Raw genomic sequence first — 19,261 nt, forward strand, 5'->3', positions numbered from 1 at the left:
TTGAAGAGAGGTAACAGGGAGAGAGAAAGAAAGGCCGGCCTTCATGTTTCAACCTCACTGCAAAGGCGCAGGAGGAACCGCCACCCAGGTGGGGAAGCCCTGGGAGCAGGAACAGGAGGATCAGGGATGTAACTGGGGTGTGATGCTGGATTAATGGAGACAGGCGTGAAGATCTTCCCCTGCCACTTGTTTCCCCACATTCTGACCCGCATTCCCTGCCCCCAGCTTTTGGGCCCTCCAAGCCTTTTCTTCCAAACCTGTATCCTTGTTAACAGGATCCATCCCACAGGAAAAACAGGGAACAGAAAGGGGAGGTCAGACATCAGGAAGAAATCATTCCCTGCGGTGAGCCCCTGGCCCAGGTTGCCCAGAGAAGCTGTGGCTGCCCCATCCCTGGAGGGGTTCAAGGCCAGGTTGGCCGGGGCTTGGAGCAACCTGGGCTGGTGGGAGGTGTCCCTGCCCAGGGCAGGGGGTGAGACTAGATGATCTTCAAGGTCCCTTCCAACCCAAACCATTCCATGATTCTATGAAGGAGAACAGGAGCTTTCCGAAGGCAGAGACAAAAACAAGGCAGGAAACTGTTTAACGCACCTGACCAGCACGTGGGAGAGGAACTCCACTGAAAGTCCTCCAGGCTTTGTTACTGGCAAGGCTGGGGCTGCGGCACTGCAATACCCTGCGCACGCCGGCAGCAGCCTCCTACACCCCGGGAACGGGCTCTGCCGGCGGCAGGAATGGAAATGCTGGAGCAGCGGAGGGCTACAGGGATCGTCTCTTTCCAAGCCGACAACACCTGACAGCTTTGCAAGCTTGAGTTGTCCATGGAAAGGCTTTTTTTTTTTTTTTAACCTTTGATAATGGCTAAAAAGGTCATTTTTCCTTCGAAAGAAATGGTCACGCCAGCAGGCAGGCAAGTAAATTTTTCTGCTTTGACTTTTTTGTTGTGGTGGCTTTGTGTTTAGTGACAGTTTTGCAAGCCTGCTGTAGGGGCACGCACGCAACCGCAACATAAACAAGCAGCCTGAAGTACGTACTTTAATGGAAACTGCCAGTTTTAAATATCAAGTCCCATATTGCGCACCTCATGTCTGCCTTTCATCATCTATCAAAATAGCAAGCAAAGCCCATCACTCCCACTTCAGCATAAGCAAAACATGTGGGAACTAGAGGCAGTTAGTAGGAAAACGTGATACATCCTTACTAATAAAAGCTCCTGTTTTCCTCACTGTGGTAAATAGTTGCGAATGCTATTCCGCAGCCTGAAACTCAACTGCTGACAGCGTGGCAACAGAAACGCTGTGCTTAGCTCTTCGTAACTCTTTAACTTCAGTGTTTTTACCGCAAACTCCGCAGCCGGGTGCTCCGCAAGGGAAGGGGAGCCCAGCTCCTGGCCGGGGCACCGACCCCCTCCCCGCCTGGGAGCTTGCTAACGCGGGGCCGCCTGCACACCCAAAATAATTAAATCTTCAAACAGCTCACCCATAGCACCAATTAAAGAGACAACCTCATCTTTCATAGAATTTATTACTTTCAGTGCTGTTGCCATAGGTATCCAAGTTTGAACGGTGTTTAAAGCGGGCTTTCAAAGGGGATACGGACTCACCTACCTCCAGGGAGAATGCATTTACTTTGTTCAGTAGACTATAACTTAAAATTTGTTACATGCACCAGCTTGTAGCCCTTTGAAAAGCTCCCCGCTTAGCCAGCTTCAAATGTATTTTATGAACTTGCCCCGATCAAAGCAATTCCCTCAACAATGAGCCTCATCTCGCCATCTCGCTAGCAAAAAAGCACTGAACAAATTTTGGGGGTGGAAATCACAGCACGGAGCGGGAAGGGACTCTCCCTTCTGAACCCACCTGAGCGATCCCAAGCAAGGGAGCTCCCTTCAGCACAAAGCAAGAAGGGAAAGACATTTAACGGTGAATTCACACGCTCACAAGGGAAGGAGAGGGGGGAAAAAAAATTAAAAAAGCTATTTTTTAGCAGAGCTTTTATTTGTCGCGAGCAGAATTATCTGTCAGCAGGAGGCTGCCCAGGCTCCTGTTTCGGCAGGACACAAACCTGGCATCCCGCACCGTTGCGAGGGGAGATGGCTGCACGCTCTCTGTATCAACCAGGGATGCAAAGCGCTGCTGAGGAGCTGCGGCACCTCGCACAGTCCCGTCCCTCCGTGGTCCCTCCCTGCTCCACGGAGCCCCAGCCCGTTTGCCGAGGCAACGGCGCAGCTGGGCAGGCACCGACCCTGCCGAAAACACGGCAGCCACGAGGCGACAGCAATGCCACGGCCGGGCTGGGGAGAGACAATGAAACTCCTTCGCCTCCTGCCACTCCTACTGTCTTAATGTCAATTAAAAATGGTTATTTCCATGTGAAATTTCGCACGCGCGGTTTCCTGCTAGAGGCACAGTTTAATTAAACGCGCTGGGAGGGAGCTCATTTCTGATCAGATTAGTCATTTATGAACTATGACATGGGGCGGGGGGGGACGGAGGACACAGTTTTAAATGTTTTGCTACTGCAAATAATAAACAAACAGTTTGGCGAGGGGACGGCAAAACCGCAGCCTTCTAGGACCAGGACAATAGGCGTACACTGAGCATCCCGGCTAAAATAAAACACCAGCGGCAAATGACACGGCTCACGCTGGAAAACACTGGTTGCAGCTCAAAGCCCCAGGAAGATCAACTTCCCCGCGGTGACCTATATGTGCTATAAATGCTGCAGCCAGGGTCAGTGTGACGTAAGCTCCATCCTAGTGGCAATTGTTGGGTTTCGCCTTGCCAAGAAAACGCAAAGCGGAGGTGCTGAATTGTCCATGCGGCGGGGTAGCTAAACCAGTTCCTCCCCGGTGCATTTAAGGACAGAAATGAGGGAAACAGCGGCAGAGCTTAAAATAAAACCAGGAGACAAATATAAAAGCAAAGGGATCTCAAAGCTGGAGGGCTTGCATTAACACTTTGAATTTTCCTGGCCTTGGAGAGAGAAACGGGGCCACCCGCACGAGTGCCAGCAGCTTGGCCAGGGCAATTATTAATTGTGATTTCAAAAGGATTTGAATTCAGGGCAATTTTATCACTGTGATTTTTCTAGTAGTGCTGTTGCAAATGACTGCGTTACCTTATTTGCCAGCTGGATTCTGGAAGCAAGAGCCTCGTCTTGGCAAGTGGGGTGTTCTGGCTGGGAGTCAGCAGGGTCACCGCCTCGCTCCCTCCGCTCCCAACCTCCCCCGGGGGAGGAAAGAGCCTGGAGTTAACAGCTCCTCCGGAGGAGCAAAAAACTCCCAGCTACATACTGCCCCAGGATTTCCCCGAGGAGGAGGGAGATGAAAAGTGGGAGGCTTCGAATTCACATGTCCAAGGGTGGGCAGAAGCACGAAACACCAATTTCTCTGGCATAATAAACTGGCATCATAAACTGATGAGTTTATTATCTCGGGGTTACTACAATAACCCCAAATAATGAGATACTGGTGCTATGGTGCACACCAGCGCGCTAAGAGCCAGTGTCTGCTTCTCCTTTCCAGGCAGAGGGATGGCAGCGGAGGGGACACGCTGCACTATCTTTGTCAGGGGCCAGGGACGCCGATTGAACAGGAGGGTTTGAAAAACATGAGGCCCATAAAGACGAAGGCTAGGCCTGCCTGCAAGGCGAGGAGATTTAGGGAGCTAATCTCCAGGTCCAGATTACAGCGTGGCTGGAGGCGCTCTGCTCCCTCTGCAAGTCCAGGTCCCCAAATCCATGGACCATCTGCTCTCCACCCTCTGACCACATCAGGGTTGGGGACGATTCGACTTCAAATCAAATTTGGAGCCGGGTGGCTGGCTATGCCTTTGGGGATGAACTAGGATCTGACGTACCTTGCTCTCAATTAGCGAATTAAGCTAAACCAACATCAACAAACTCTGAAAACAACAACTGGCCGCTATCTAGGACCTAGTTTAGACACCTTGGATGCTTCTAACAGACGCAGTGCACCCGGGGACATGGCACACCTCCGTAACGTCTTACTGCAGTTATTCACCCCACCAGCAAAAATCAATTTTCAAGCACTGAGGAGCAGAGAGAAGTCACAAAGACGAGACACAAACCAAAAATGCCCCCTGCTCTCCACCGGCATTGCTGAGGATGACTGGCTGAGGGATAACTCCGCTGCTGGAGGAAGAGGCTTCCCCAAAACCAAGCCCCAAGCTGCATTTCCAACCTGGGATGCCAAAAGACGAAAGGACACAAGGACAAAAGAGCTGCTGCAGAGCCCTGGAGCCTGGGACAGCAGCGATTGTGCAACCGCCGTCAGTGCCGTTGTATAACATCAGTCCTCTGTTTTTATGAACTGCTCACAGCCAGACTCAAAAAGCAGCAGCCCAGAGGAAGGGTGGTGTCAACATTACCTTTCACTCACCCGAAAGAAGAGAAGGGGAGGGGGGAGGAGAATAAAAGGTTTGGTGTCGTTTCGGCTGCTGTGCTGCCAAGCGGAGGGGGGTCCGGTCGCTGTGCCGGCTGAACCGCAGGGCCCCGCTCCAGCCTCTCCTGGCTGGCCAGCACTGCAAACCCGGCAGCCAAGCCAGCCTCCGAGCAGGAAACGAATTCATATGAGCTTGCTCCATTACTATGCTCTCACTAGCATGTAGCGCATCTTTGGTGGATTATTTTAACAGCAAAAGTCCCACACAGGAACACTCACTGGAGAGATCAGCTTCCAGCTTGGGTTAACCCAAGCGTTTTCTCCCCTCAAACCTCCTCCAGCGCCCACTCAACAGCTTCCCTCTGTGTAAAAATGTTTGCCCAAAACCACCTTGACATGCAGCTCAACAGCCCCATCTGGAAGCATCAAACTTCCCTGTCCAAAAAGGGCAGGAGCAGGGCATGGCACAAGACACCCCTCCTATCCTGCTTCTGCCCCACAGTGTGCACCGGCATCAACGGCCAGTGGTGTTGGGGATGGCATCCCCATCCCTGGAGGTGTTCAAGGCCAGGCTTGAACGGCCCCTGGACAGGGCTTTGAGCAACGTGGTCTAGTGAGAGGTGTCCCTGCCCATGGCAGGGCCTTGAAACTGGATGATCTTTAAGGTTCCTTCCAACCCAAACAATTCTACGATCAAAGCTGCGATCCAGAAATCCCACCCCAGTCTCTGGGATGCTGCCTGTTGTCAGGCCACAGACGTTCCACCTGGCCAGGAGTCTCCCTGGACAGCCCGAGTGAGCCCAGGGTAGAGAAGGTCGAGTTTTAACCATCCACAAAGCGTCAGCGTGTTTCAGCAAGAAGGACAAATTAACTGAACTTCCTGCATGCCAGGGGCCGCAGCGAGCCCTGCACAGAGCGGCTTCCCCGGGCATCAAAAGCCTGGCACGGCACCACACCGTCCACCCGGACGGGGAATTCTCTGCTTCAGCCTCAAATTAACCAGCGCCGCATTTCCCAATCCGACATGAAAAGCTACACGCCCTTCAGAGAGTCTCCTATCGCAGCCGGATCGCCAGCCCGCTCCTCCCCGCAGGCACCCTGCTCCCAAAGCCCTTTGATGTTGGCACCCTGGCCCCTCCTCGGCAGCCGGGCTGGCAGGGATGGATGTGGCCACCCAGTGTTTCTGGGGAGCAGGGCCGGCGGCCGGTTTCAGGGACACTGTGGCAAGGCGGGACAGGCAAGGCTCTGCTCAACAGCATCCCAAAACCGCAGCGGGGTCCAGCTTGGAGGATGGGGAACAGGCTCCAGCCACCCTTGCTGCCACCTCCATGGAGGCATCTGGTCAGGAGGGCTTTGCAAAAGTCCCCTTGGGAATGCTGAAATGCCACCCAACAGCAGGGAGCTGCTGGAGGGGCTGAACCGAGCAGACACCCAAACTGCACCAGAGTCTCCCTTTGGGCAGCCCCGGGAATTAACCCCCACCACCGCGTCTTCTTGGTGACGTACAGCAAAAGTCTCCTGGGGTGCACGTCTGCAGACACGCCTTCATCTAAGCAGCTTAAGAGAATAGCGTTGGCTGTCTGCTCTCAGGCTGCTTCAGTCCAAGTGGCAAGACAACAAACCGAGTGGCTCAGGTAGCGACTTCTTCAGTTGGAGACAGATCAGCAAGAGCAGCTTTGACTACCCAGAGACACGGGGAGCAGTAAGAAAATCACCCAGAGAAACAGTAGCAGGCCACCACCAGAAAAAGTGCGTAACACAGAACTACAGAAACCCCTCCTTTTGGGTCTCTGGAAGCAAACACAAATGTATTGCAAGAAACATAACGGTATTAAGGAAAAAAAAAAAATCGAGATGACTGTACCTGATCCTCCAAACTGAGTGCTCGCGAGGGTCGTGGGTCTGTTTTTTCCATTAGCCACTGGCAGGGGAAACATCTAGAAAAACAAGAAGATGAGAGAGAAGGGAAGAGAAAAGAGATTTCAGTATGTTAGTTTTACTGTGCTGCTGCAAAGGGGGTCAGATTGGGCAGGTGGGGGGGAGGAAAGGGGGAAGAGAAACACTTTACTGATGCAAAAAACTTTCCTTTCCTTGTGTCCCTGCTACATAGATCAGCTGCAGGAGGGACAGGACAGCAGCGCAGCTGTGTGCTAATATACACACACATTCCTACGTGCATAAACTTCTCCTGTGTACACAGCGCGTCTGGTTCCTTACGTGCAACTGAAAACCAGCCAAGAAGCATCATTGCTGTGGTCAAACCCAACAGTTTCTTCCCTAACTTATTCACCAAAGCCCAGACTAGAGAGTGCCCATGGAGAAAGGCCGACTCCATTCATGGAAAAGCTAGCAGGAAAACAACGGCGCCCAGCAAAGCTGGTTGTATCCCCCAACACCCCACCACCCGCAGCGGTCCGGGTCTCATCCCGCATCTCCCACAGGCACAGGCAAAGGTGGCAAAGCCACACACTCCAGCGGTGCTGGACCTCAGCGCAAGACGGCTCACGGCAGCTCTCGGAGGGACGAACCCTCCAGCCTTGCGGAGCAGCACCGGGAGCTAACGCAGCCCTGGGGGCCGGCGGGAGAAGCTGCGCCAAGGGCAAAGGTATTTAACTCACTATTAGAAAGATTAACATTTTTTACAGCATCGGTCATTCTGGCTACTTGTTTGCAGCTTCAGTGTCACAACTAATCTCCTGCCAGGGAGCTTCCTCAAAAATACTGCATACCTCGTCAGCTAACCTGTATAAATATTTTTAATATAAGTTGGGAGGGTTTCAGAAGCTGTTATTTAAAAATTTATATGCACCTGCGTGCAGCAGAAAAGAAAACTAATTCTCCTCCACACAAATGGAGCTCCAGCCAATAAAACAACTGGTGGGAAAACGCTTAGTGAATTAACATTTTAATATCCTTTTACTACTCAACTCAAGATACTTTCACCACCAAGTCATTTGAATTTTTATTATTTTTAGCTTTGCAGTGTCTGAGTAACTCAAAAGTTTAATGCTTTGAAGATTAAACAATGTAATGGCACAAGAGCCTACAGAAATGCAGCATTTCATGCCCTGACATAGCTGATGTCTGGCTGTGGTCAGAAACATTCCTTTGTACAAAACCGTCTGCCCAGCTTTGTTTTCACAAATGCTGGGGAGAAAAAAAAAAACACAGTTAAATGTGGTAGAGATGCAAAGAGAGCAGTTAAGAAACCAACTGCCATTCAAAAAAAGAACACAAATTCGGGATCATATGCATGTATGCACACACGCACATCATGTATATGTTATATATATGGATTTAAATAAAGGTGTAAACAGTTTAAGCATGCAGCCCGCGTGTGGACAACCACTCCCGCCGGTAGCCAGCCTGCAGACACCTGCCTTCGCCCCCGGCCATCACCCCGCTCTCCCGACACCCTCCTGGCACCGAGGGGACATTGCTGCCCGCTCCGGAGGGGCTGCAGGGGCACTGGGGGTGGGCTGGCAGCCCCCCCATCAAATACATCTTGTTTCCTCAGGAAGTGGAGCTAGAAAACAACAACAAACCCTGACGCCACCACAGCCTACCTTCCTCTGCGATGCTACAGGGTTTTCCTGCCTGCCCCCCCTCCCTTCCCCTTGCAGGGCAGTAGTGTTTTCTGCAAAAATGGCCAAAATTACTGAAAATGGAATTTATGTGGCTGATCCCGACTGGCCTGTGCTCACTCTCCCCTCTTTAGGCAGGGAAGAAGATCAAATGAAGTGGTTAGAAACCCCCTTTCCAAGTGGCAAGAGGCAGTTCTGCACGTGCGAGCTCTGGGGGGGATGGGATGCATGAACATAATGGTACCGAGCAAAAAGCAACCAAAAAAAAAAAAAAGGGCAAAAAAAAAAAAAAGCACTGCTGGCTCTTTTTCATGAGCATTTCTGCTTCATACTTGCTGATGCTGAAAAACCCAAGGTCTGAGCAGCAAACACGAGTGGAGAAAATGAACAGCCTTGTTCCATTGTGCAATGAGCGCTTTCGACTTCTGCAAAAGAGGTGGGGTGTCCCCGTCACCCCCACCACCGGCAATCCCCAGCACGCCCCCGCAGCCCTGGGGGATGCCCTCCCCACCACCGAGACTCAGAGACTGATGCAACACACCTCCCTGCTCTTCCTCCCCGAGGGATTATGGAATCCCAGACCCCCTTCTGCACCCAGGCAGGTGGGGATGCTAAAACAGGGTGATGCCGGAGAGAGGGGGGAACCCCGGGTTACCCCTCGCCTGGATACAGGCTCCAAACACACTCAGTGCTTACAAAGGAAGTGTTTTGGGGTTTTTTGTGGTTTGTTTTTTTTTTTTTTTTTTTTCTTTCTTGCTGCCAGCTTGTTTTTCCATCGTGGTGTGGGCTGAAGGCACCCGGGTCTGCTGCCTCAAGGAGCCCGGCACAAGTCATACGTGAAGTGCCGGCTGCCTTTGCCGGTGTATGTCACTCACAGGCAAAGTTCACCCACCCACTGCAAATTTCCTTTCTGCTTTTAAATGCTGCTTTAAAAATAAACGGGGAGGGAGGAGATGAACCAGAGCTGGCACGCACTGGAGGGACCCGGGCAGCGAGAGGGGACCCAGGCATCAGCGGCTGAGGAACTGTAATTGGGTCATTACTGGGCCTTTGCTGGATTTGAATAATGTAGATTTAAACGGTTATGTAAAATCCCCCATCTTAAGTCACTGTATTTGGTTTCTCAAGTCCTGTCTCCAGCCTCCCCAACAGCTGACAACAACTCCTGCAAACCCTTGTAGCTCGATTTCCAGCCCTCCCCAAGAATTTATTCTCCCTCCATTTCTCCCAGGTTAAAAGACGCAAACCCAGCGCAGGGGAAGAACCAAACGCCTGCAAAGTTCTGGTTAAGAGAGCCCACACTCAACAGCGAACTCGCAAGCAAGAAAGGGAATTTGCCAGACACAAGTAACAATATCGAGCAGCATTTCATTTATTGTGTACTTCTACCAGTCCATCAGTGTTTTCAAATTAAATAGCTGTTTCCACTTCCTCTGCTCTTCCACCTTATGAACTGCAGGCTGAACCAACCTCAGGCCTGAACTCAAACCCTGAAATCTATTTTGCAGCGTGGAAAGCATCCAGCTGTTAATTCGGGGAGAAGAGGGAATTCAACTCAATAAACATTGCCAGCAGGATATTTTAGACGTGTTCATTTAAGACAGACCTTCCTGACTACAGCCCCAAACGTACACTGTGGCGTAAAGTCAAACTTAACAACTGCTTCACTCTGAACAAAAGCGAGAGTTTTATCATGGAAGTGCAGGCGCTGCGCGCCTTGGCCAGAGCAGGGAATGGCTTCAGCATCCTCCGGCGTGGCAGGAGCGGCGGCGAGGGCAGGAGGAGCCTGCTTAAGCCCCGCTTGCTGGGCTTTCACCCCCAGTTCGATGGCTGGAGCCACCAGGGCTGGCACGCAGTCACTTGCGGAGAAATCAGACGGCAGGTCCTATGTGACTGCTCAAGCCCCTGCCCACCCTGCAACGTCTCATCGAGCTGGAAACCCACCCTGACAACCAGCATCCCCGCAGCATATGGTTAATACTCTGCTAATAATCATGGCTGTTAACAGCATTTCACTTCTGCCAGGGACCCAGGCTGGCACACAGCCGCCTGCCTCTATCAAGCTTGGCAGGCGCGCTCTGCGGCACGGACAGCCTCCCAACCCCGGCCCTATTCCTGCTGCTCCATCCCGGCTCTCCTGGTGCCGTGGGGAGCACCCCAGCCTGGCCAGGATACCTGCCTGCACAGATGAGATGCCGCCCAGGATAACCACGGCGTGTACCGCCAAGCATCTCCCGACGGCAGCTCCTGCCGTACACAGCCCGTGCCTGTCAAAGCCTGGCAACCCCGGGCCAAGGGCTGACGCACCAAAACCCAAGGCGAACAAATAGGTAAAGCCGTCAAATTCAAATCTATAGGCAGGATGCTCTCTCAAAAGCTCTCCTCCGGATTTGCAAGCCTGTCCTGGCCTACTGCCAGGGAGCGGTGGTGAAAGAAAGCTCACAAATTACCTGTACTTTGGGGCAATTATAAAAGGCAATTTGTTCAGAGGGAGAGGGAAGCACTCTGCCGTGCACACCCCAAAGCAGCCATCAGAACACATCGCTGGGTGTTTGGCTCCCGCTCACTTGGATGCACGTTACAGATTCCTTTGATTTTTGCCCTTACTGGCCAATAACATCAGCAAAAAAGCTTTGGGCGAGCATTTTGCAGCTCAATAACTACCCCATGTCTTTATTTATTAAAGAAGGCATGAGTCTTTCTTTTCAGGACTGTAATCCCAATTTATAGCATCTCACAGAACCTGCCATTTACTGACCCCACGAACTCACGTCTGACTATGCAACCACATTAGGGCCAGATCTTAAAATTCACTCACTGCGCTGAGCTGGACCATGGACTGCTGGGGTTGAACATATTTTCCCTAGAAAAAAGGAATCAAAATACTGGTCTGAAGCAAATGCTTCCAGCTGCTCTGAATCTCTCTCTCTGGTCTTCCCTCCCATCTACTCTCCCAGAGAGGATTAGCGGACTGATGTTCCGCTCCTACTTATTCAAATATAAATATACTTAAAAAAGCAAGCTTTGTGGTCAAAAAGCCTGCATCCCAATGACACAGGGAGAGCAACCCATGGTGCAGCCCCTCCGCCAGACCCACGCTGTGCACAAGCAGCCCCCGATGCCAGGGTGAAGACCATCTACCAGCCAGGAAGCTTTCCACTTCAGCTACTCATCCTTCAGGAGAGATGTTCATCTTCCCCTTTTATGCAAACTTCGGAGAAGGGTGTGCGTGTGCGGAGATGAGGGTTTGTGACACAGATCTGGCTCGGATCCAGGCTGCGCCAGAGCCCATCGGCCAACTTATCCTGGAGGGAACGTCTTCGAGTCATTTGCTGGCAAATGACATCTGCAGGCCCCGATCCTGCAAAGCAGCCGCCCCCAGTGCCGCTGCCGAACGCAGGAGCCTTACACGAACACGTTCTGGCCGTTCCCAGGTTTACACCAGTGTAAGGGCATTGGAATTAAACCCAAATTCAACCGCTAGGTGTAGATTACTCTCCAAGGACAGAAAAATTTGTGTACAGAGGGAACGGGTCAGGACCCCTCCAGGGAATACAGCTCTGAGCATGCAAATGAGGATGGTTCGTTAAATTTGAAAATATGGTCTTGGGGTTTTTTTTTAGAGCTCTAAACTGTGAGTGGGATTTGATTTTTTTCCTATGGGGGACAAAAAGCAACAGTGGTTCCCCCGTCAGGGAACAGATTACGAGTTACCGACCCAAAACCCAGCACTCTGCAGTGCCGGAGATGGAAAGCTCCGGGGCTCCTGCCAACCCGCAGCACCTCCGAGGTGAGAGAGAGACAAATGACCACGCACTGCTCCCCGGTGAGCCCCGTGTTTGTACGCACACCATCACTGTGCTCCCTCTACCAACTGTAAAACATACTATTGTAAAAATACATTGCTGGCAATCTAACAGAACCGGCCTCCCAACAGAAGCATGAAACCGGGAGAACTGGGCCTTTCCTCCTACAGATGAATTGCTCTTCGGGGGACTGAGAGACCCCCCCCACCGATCTGGAGCCCTGCTGGGACAGGTTCAAGCCCCAGCTGTATAAGAAGTGTTATTTCCCATTGCTAAACCTCAGTGTTCGGGTACAGAAGAGCGGCTGAGCCTCTACACTTCCCCCAGGCACCAGGACAGTGGGTGCCAATGGCTCTGCCACCACTTTTCCCCCCCTTCACTCCCTTCTTCTTCAAGGGGCAGGGAGATCAGCCCAGCAGGGCTGTGGGCCGGGTGACCCAGGACAGCCCCGACACTCACAGAGTGGGGTTTTTTTTTTTTTTTCTATCTTCGCAGCACGTTTGCTTATCTAAAGAGCAAGATGCACGCTCCAAGTGCCATGAGGGTGCAGCGTGCGACAGAGGAACCCAACAGAAAGTTATTTTCTTTTGAACACAAGCTCTCCCCTCCACAAGTTGCCAACAACAGCCTACGCTGCGCAGCACGTTGACGAGCCCAGACAGCAGCACGGACAGACGTGCTGGGGACTAACTCTCGCTCTGCTATGACTAGAAGGGACTTCTCCTCCCTCCGAGCGGCGCACACCCTTTGGGGGGAACTCTTAGGTCCCGTTTTCTTTGAAAATAAACAGCTCCTACATGCAGCTAAAGGTTTCCAGGATACAGAAGAGCAGAGCGTGGGGAACACAAGTGGCCAACTCCTGCAAAAATAACGCGCTGGAGAGCTTGGACCCTTTTCAAACTGTGACAAAATAACCTGTGGGAGCAAAAGTTTAATAGCCTGGATCTGGGGAGAGGAAAAAAGCCTGATTAATCGGCTACTGAAGTTACATCTTCGCATGACTTCAGAAAGAGTCGCCCAGCCCATTTCACAGTGAGCATTTAAACAGAGAACACACAACTCCGTTATATTTCCCCAGAATTTCCCATCCAAAAAAAAAAACCTAACCCACCTCTCTGCAAGGAAACAATATAGGTTTGAGGGAAGGGGGGGGGGGGGGGAGGAGAGGAGGGGCCGAGGCTTTGCTTTAACTTGAAAATAAACAAGTCGCAGCACATGTGCACGCACACAAACACGGCACATCTGAAACCCATCATGTCCAATTTACAGGCTCACATTTCCTCCCTTCTGCAGCTCCGAAACACAAGGAAAAGCCCCCGGGTCCCTGCAGCCCCCCCGGCGGCGCTGGCTTACCATGCTGAAGTCCAGCAGGTCACTGAGCTCTTTGTCTGTCCCAACTGCAGCCATTCTCTGCTGCTGCTGATTCATACTCCCACAGCCTCGGCAGTCCTGGAGAGAGCCAGGGGGAGGGGGAGAAAAAAAAAAAAAAAAAAAAAAAAAAAGAGAGATTTTAATGACTAGAGCAAACTACCCACCCCATTGATGAATATTTTAAAAAGCCAGAGCGAGAGAGAAAGGGGCGAGAAAAAGAAAAATCCTTTGCGGCGTCTCCAGCATCCAACTCGCGAGCACAGTCGCACAGTCGGAGTCCTCACATCGCACCCCGAGGCAGGAACAAGCGCTCTATTGACCAGACACACTTGTATGTTAGTTTTTTGCTGCCAATTCCACTAGTTCAGGCCAATTCTGTTCCTGGCGTGTGGCGAATGAAGCAGAAAAAAAAAAAAAAGAAAAAAAAAAAAAGAGTCAACTCATTTATCAAAGGGTTCAGGCAAGTTATCACTCAGGCACTTGTCTGGCTCGGCTCGCCCCCTCTCCGTCCCCCACGCTCTCTCCCCGCAGGAGGCTCTCTTGTCCTTGCCTAGTTTTGTTTAAAAAAAGAAATTAAAAAAAAAAAAAAGGTCTGATCATACGCCTCCCTCTTTCCTTCGGGTTGCCGAGCACCTGCAGCTGCTTTTTTCAAGGGGTTGAATTTGGGGATGCCCAGCCAGGCCGGTGAGAACTGAACCTCTCCCCTCCGACTGGAGAAAAAAAAAAAAAAAAAAAAAAAAGAAAATTTTGTTTTCGGAGGGTTTTGCAAAAATAAAGCCCTCCAGGCAATCTTGCAAGATAGGTAAATATTATTCTTCCTAATTTTACAGATTATTTTTTTTAAAGGGAGATTGATCTTTTTGGCCAGCTCACTATGATAGAAAAATATTTCTTTGGGAGGGAGGAAGAGAGGTCTGGGATGAGATAAAAGATTCCTTTTTTGGGGCTTTTTTTTTTTTTTTTTTTTTTTTAGGAACTCATTCATGGTTACAAAGGGCAGCTGGCCAATAAATTTAACTCATTAATCATAAGGTTAAAAAAAAGAAAGAAAGAAAAAAGAAAACTCCATGCTATCTAAAGTGTTTGTAGGCTGTGCCGGCTCAGCCACCACATCTCAATGAAGTTTTTTTTAAAAAAAAAAAAAAAATAACACAACATTAAAATCTGCCCAGCATGTAAAAACCCTTCGCCACTATACAAAACAGCATGGGGATTTTTTTTTTTTTTTAAATTTTTATTTCCCCCCCCCCCTTTTCTTTAAAAAGCCTTTTCTTTAAGTGTCATCGCTGCATCTGGTCAGGATTTTTTTTTTTTTTAAAGCAACTTTCCCAACCTACTGCCTCGACTCCGGTGGGGCCGAGCTCGTCCCTGTTATACCCCGGAGAGACCCCCGGCTAAGGGGGAGATTCGGCCCCCCCGGACCCCCAGAAACGCCGCAGCCCCCCGAAACCCACCACCCCCCCAAGACCGCGGACACCTTCACCAATACACCCCCAAATTCACTCCGGGCTTTTAATTTTTACCCCCCCGCCCCTATTTTTGGCCGGTCCGGGTTTATTCGTCCCCCTCCCCCCCCCCGGCACAAAGGCCGGGCACAACTCGCCCCATCGGGCCAGGCCGGGCCCGCCGGTGCCGGGCTAACGCGCAGCAGATGTCCGCCTCTCCCCCGTCCCGCTCGGGTTTCCTCCGCCGCTGCAGCCACCTTCTCCGGGACAAAGGCTGGGGGCCGCCCCCGGGGCTGCTCCGGCTCCCGGTGCGGCCTGGCCAGCCCGGGACCAGGCCTCGCTCGCCCGGGGGTCCCGCAAACGGGCTGCCCCCCGCCCTGCAGCGCGGGGCAGACGGCGGAGGGGGCCGCAGCCCCCCGCTCCCGGTCCCCTGGAGCCGCGGTCACCGCGGGCCTCCCCCCCACCCTGAGAGGGGCGGGAGGCGGCCGAACACACGTCCCGTCCCCGCCTCCCCCCGGTGTCCCCCAACTTCTGCAGCGCCCCGAACCGGGAAGGGGCGCCGGGGGAAGGGGGGGGGACCGGGGGGCGCGTGCCCGGTTGAAGTTGGCGGCGGGACCGGGGCCGCCCCCCCCCGCCCGCGGCACACACACAGCCCCCGCCCGCCCCGGCAAACTTTACCGGGGACAATAGAACCGGGGGAGGGGAGAGGAAGAGCCTGAAGTCCCGCAGCGACACCGGGGCCGCGCACAGCCCCCGCCAGCCCCGGCGGCAGCGCGTCCGTATTTTCTTATTTTCTTTCTTTTTATTATTTTTATTATTATTTATCATTTTTGTTTTACCTGTTCCGGGGCAGGCGCGCACCCCCCCTGCGTGCGCGGGGGAGGGGGAAGCGCATGAAGGTCCGGCGGGCGCGGAGGGGCCGGCAGCGGCGGGCGCGGGCGGGCGGCGGCCGCGGCGCCCAGGGCCGGCGGCGGCGGCGCCTATTGTTCTCGCGCCGCCGGCGGATACAATGCAACCAAAGCGGGCGCGATCGGCCCCGCACCGGGCGGCGCGTGCGCCCCGGCGGCCCGCCCCGGCCCCTGCCCCGCCTCCCTTAACGCCGCCGCTGCCGCCGCCGCTCCGCCTCCTCCTCCCGCCGCCGCCGCCGCTGCTGCTGCTGCTGCTGCTGCTGCTGCTGCGCCCGCCCGCCCCGCGGCCTCCGCATGGTTCCCCCCGCGGCGGCGGCAGAGCCAGACGCGGCCCCCGCGCCCCCCCTCCCCGCTCCCCTCACGCCCCCGTCGCCTCACGCCACGCCCCTACGCGGCGCAGCGCCTCCCGCCGTATCCCTCCGCCGCTCGCACGGTGTTGCAGTAAACACTCCCCTCTCCCCACCCGCGCACGGCCCGTGCGGCCGCACATGCTGCAGCGGGACGAGTCCCGACGGCAGCGCGGGGGGCGGAAACCCTTCCCCCCCACCCCTTCCCACGGCCGAATGGGGAACTATGTTTCCTGGCGGAAGGGGACGTTGTTGCGATGCACAAGCGGGCGGGGCACAAGCCCGTGACGCCACCGGGAGCTCCTGGAGATGGACTGATAGGACCGAGGGGCGCCGTCCAACGGGAGGGCGCCGCCGTTCCGAGTGACAGGCGGCACGGCCAACCAGAGCGCGCTGGGGCCCCGGCCCCGCCCGCCGAGCGCGGGGGGCGGGGCGCGGCGGGGGCCGGGAGGGGCGGACGCTGGTTCACGTCGCCGCCCGCAGCTCCCCCCTTACTTCGTCGACGGGGCCCCCGCCGCGCTCGGGCGGGCAGGGCTGCGGGCCCGCCCCGGGGCTGGAGGTCCCGCGACCGGCCGCAGCCCCCTCGGTGTTCCGCCGTGGGGCAACTTCGCCCGGGGGCAGCCCCACGCATGAGGGTGGAGGTGCCGAGCGGGACCCACCGACCTCTCGGGGCACGCTCCGCGGGGCTGGGGCCGTCGGGTCCCCGCCATGGGGCCGGCGCGGGGGAGCGCTGCGAGGCCTGCCCGTCCTCCTGCCCGCAGCCTCAGCCGCTCCCGGCACCGCAGTGGGCGTTGTGATAAAGTCCGTGTTTTATAATATCCCGATCTTTACATGTTCCCGCCCGGTATCGCTTTGCCGGCGCTTAGAAGCCGGGCGGCGGGCGCTTTGTATCAAAGGTGCCGCCCGGCGAGGCCCGCACCCTCCGCACCGCGTCCTCTGCCCGCCCGGTTCCGCGGGGCGAGGGGGGCAGTTCCTCGGCGGGGACCCCGCGGGGGCCGGGCCCTTCTTCGGTGGCTTTTGAAAGTGTCACCTGGGCAGGAGGGAGCCGGGAGCGGGCGCTCTCCCGGCCGGGGCTGCAGCTCCTGCCCTGCCCCGCCGGCTCCAGAGCCCTCGGGCACCAAAACTGGTTTTCTTTACGCTTTGCCCGTCCCCCTTCTGCAGCCGGGGTCCCGGGACGGCTGTCACCTGCATCTTTGTGCCGTTTTTTAAAAAAGAGGAAAGAAACAACCTGCATTTAAACGGGGTCAGTGACCAAATTCATCTCCTGGCAGGAGGGATGGATCTGCTAAAAAGATGGGGACAAGCCTGTTGTGACAGGACGAGGGGCAATGGCTTCAAACTACAGGAGGGACGTTGAGGGGCTGCAGCGTGTCCAGAGACGGGCACCGGAGCTGGTGCGGGGTCTGGAGCACAAGTGCTGTGAGGAGCGGCTGAGGGAGCTGGGGGGGTTCAGCCTGGAGAAGAGGAGGCTGAGGGGAGACCTTCTCGCTCTCTGCAGCTCCCTGAAAGGAGGGGGCAGCCGGGGGGGTCGGTCTCTTCTCCCAAGGAACAGGCGATGGGACAAGAGGAAACGGCCTCCAGTTGCCCCAGGGGAGGTTTAGGATGGATATTAGGAAAAACTTCTTCCACAAAAGGGTTGTCAAGCGCTGGACCAGGCTGCCCAGGGCAGTGGTGGAGTCGCCATCCCTGGAGGGATTGAAAAGCCGGGCAGACGTGGTGCTGAGGGACGTGGGTCAGTGGTGGGTTTGGCGGTGTTGGTTTGATGGTTGGACTTGGTCTGAAAGGTCCCTTCCAACCCAGACAGTTCAATGATTCCATGGTAAAAGAGGGAAGATGTAGACTAGATACAAGGAAGAAATTGTTTGCTGTGAGGGGGGTGAGCCCCTGGCCCAGGTTGCCCCGAGAAGCTGTGGCTGCCCCATCCCTGGAGGGGTTCAAGGCCAGGTTGGCCGGGGCTTGGAGCAACCTGGGCTGGTGGGAGGTGTCCCTGCCCAAGGCAGGGGGGATTGAAACCGGATGATCTTTAAGGCCCCTTTCAACCCAAACCAGTCTGTGATTCCCAGGGGTGAGAATGGCTCCCAGCCCCATTAGGCAAGGATGGGATGTATCTGGGGACGTGGTGCTGGTCCGAGGAGCGTGAAGGGGGAACCGCCGGCCACCGCGCTGGCACACAGCCCTTCCAAGAGGAGAGCGCTCCCCCGGGAGGTAGGATCCAGCTGACCCAGGTGCATCCTGCGCCCATCCTGCCTGCGGTGCGAGCATCTCCCTCAGCCCTGCCGCATCCCCACGGGCAGCCCTGAGCACAGACCCCGGCTGGGGAGACGCTGCTGGGCTCGGGGTGGAAGGGTGTGCAGGGCACGGATGGGGCTGGCCTCTTCCTCCGCTCCCCCTCTGCCTTCCACTCTTGGGGATGACAAGGAGAAGATAAAACATTTCCCTAACACAATTATATTCTAATTTTGTGTGTGTGGCCATAATTTCCCTGTCAACAATTGTAATTAAACCTCTGAGCTTAGCTGTCCTGCCGCCGGTGGCTGTGCGAAGCTGCGTTTGTGATGGAGAGCCGTGGTGGGCAGGACTCGGCGTGAGCCCCCCCCCCCCCCGGCATCCATGGCCGGGACAGGGCAGGGTGAAAGAGGTGGGGAGATTTTCCTGCTCTGAGCTGTTTTGGTCACCGTGTGTCTTTGCATATGTTGAAAATAGAATTTGCCTTTGAAGGTTCCTCCTTCCTGGTGGCAGCAGTGGGGCAAGAAGCGTGTCCCCAGGCCTGCCCGTGGAGAACTGGGGGAGGCTTAAAACTCCTCCAGCATCATGGTTTTTTCTTGAAGTTGAGAAGTTCCCCCTTCCAGTTCACAGCGTGGCCCCCTCAGTTTCCTATTTTGGGCTATTTTGGCGTAGGGCAGGAGGAAGCAGAAGGGACGGAGGGGATACACAAAGGGGTACCACAGGGATGCTGTGCAGACATCTCCACCCAGGACACCAGAGGGGCTCCAGTGACATTCCCTGCCTGGGGACGCACTGGAGCCTTCAGGCTCAGGAGCAACCTTGATGTCCCCTGAGCACCTCGTGATGTGAGATACCGGCCCCCAGCCCCTTGCCCCTGCATAACGGCGTGAAACACAGCGGCGTTGCAGGGTCAAAACCTCGAGTTCTCCTTGTTTCCATGCCCTGAACCTTTGGGATGGGGATAGCAGTTTTCACCTTCTTCGCAACCGTTAGGGCTAATAATGCACAGTTAATAAATAAATAAATGGACCTGAGGTGGTATCGTGGTCCTACGACACCAAGAGCTGGGGCGTAGACAAAAGACATTTCCCAATGACTCTTGCAATGCTCAGAGCTGGTGATACTGGGGGAAAATCCCTTGCGGGGCAGGCAGCAGCCAAAGAAGGGTG

General features: G+C 54.7%; 1 protein-coding gene across 17 annotated transcripts in view; it reads right to left on the bottom strand.

The window, feature by feature from the left end:
• TCF3 (transcription factor 3) overlaps positions 1 to 15,800 on the bottom strand; it is an 86,083-nt gene extending 70,283 nt beyond the window's left edge. For 4 of the 17 annotated variants that reach the window (XM_063358379.1, XM_063358380.1, XM_063358366.1 and 1 more), the window contains exons 1-3: positions 15,451 to 15,796; positions 13,149 to 13,244; positions 6,270 to 6,342 (exon numbers count right to left, since the gene is read on the bottom strand). In XM_063358379.1, the coding sequence (XP_063214449.1) occupies positions 6,270 to 6,342; positions 13,149 to 13,223 (148 nt within the window). In that variant the 5' untranslated portion in view covers positions 13,224 to 13,244; positions 15,451 to 15,796. Of the gene's footprint in view, positions 1 to 6,269; positions 6,343 to 13,148; positions 13,245 to 15,450 lie in introns of all 17 variants that reach the window. The other 13 variants (XM_063358375.1, XM_063358372.1, XM_063358374.1 and 10 more) reach the window with 6 other exon arrangements.
• Between the last annotated feature and the right edge of the window lie 3,461 nt (positions 15,801 to 19,261).

This window comes from Chroicocephalus ridibundus, chromosome 22 (assembly GCF_963924245.1).
Source record: "Chroicocephalus ridibundus chromosome 22, bChrRid1.1, whole genome shotgun sequence".
In the NCBI taxonomy this organism is placed as follows: Eukaryota; Metazoa; Chordata; class Aves; order Charadriiformes; family Laridae; genus Chroicocephalus; species Chroicocephalus ridibundus.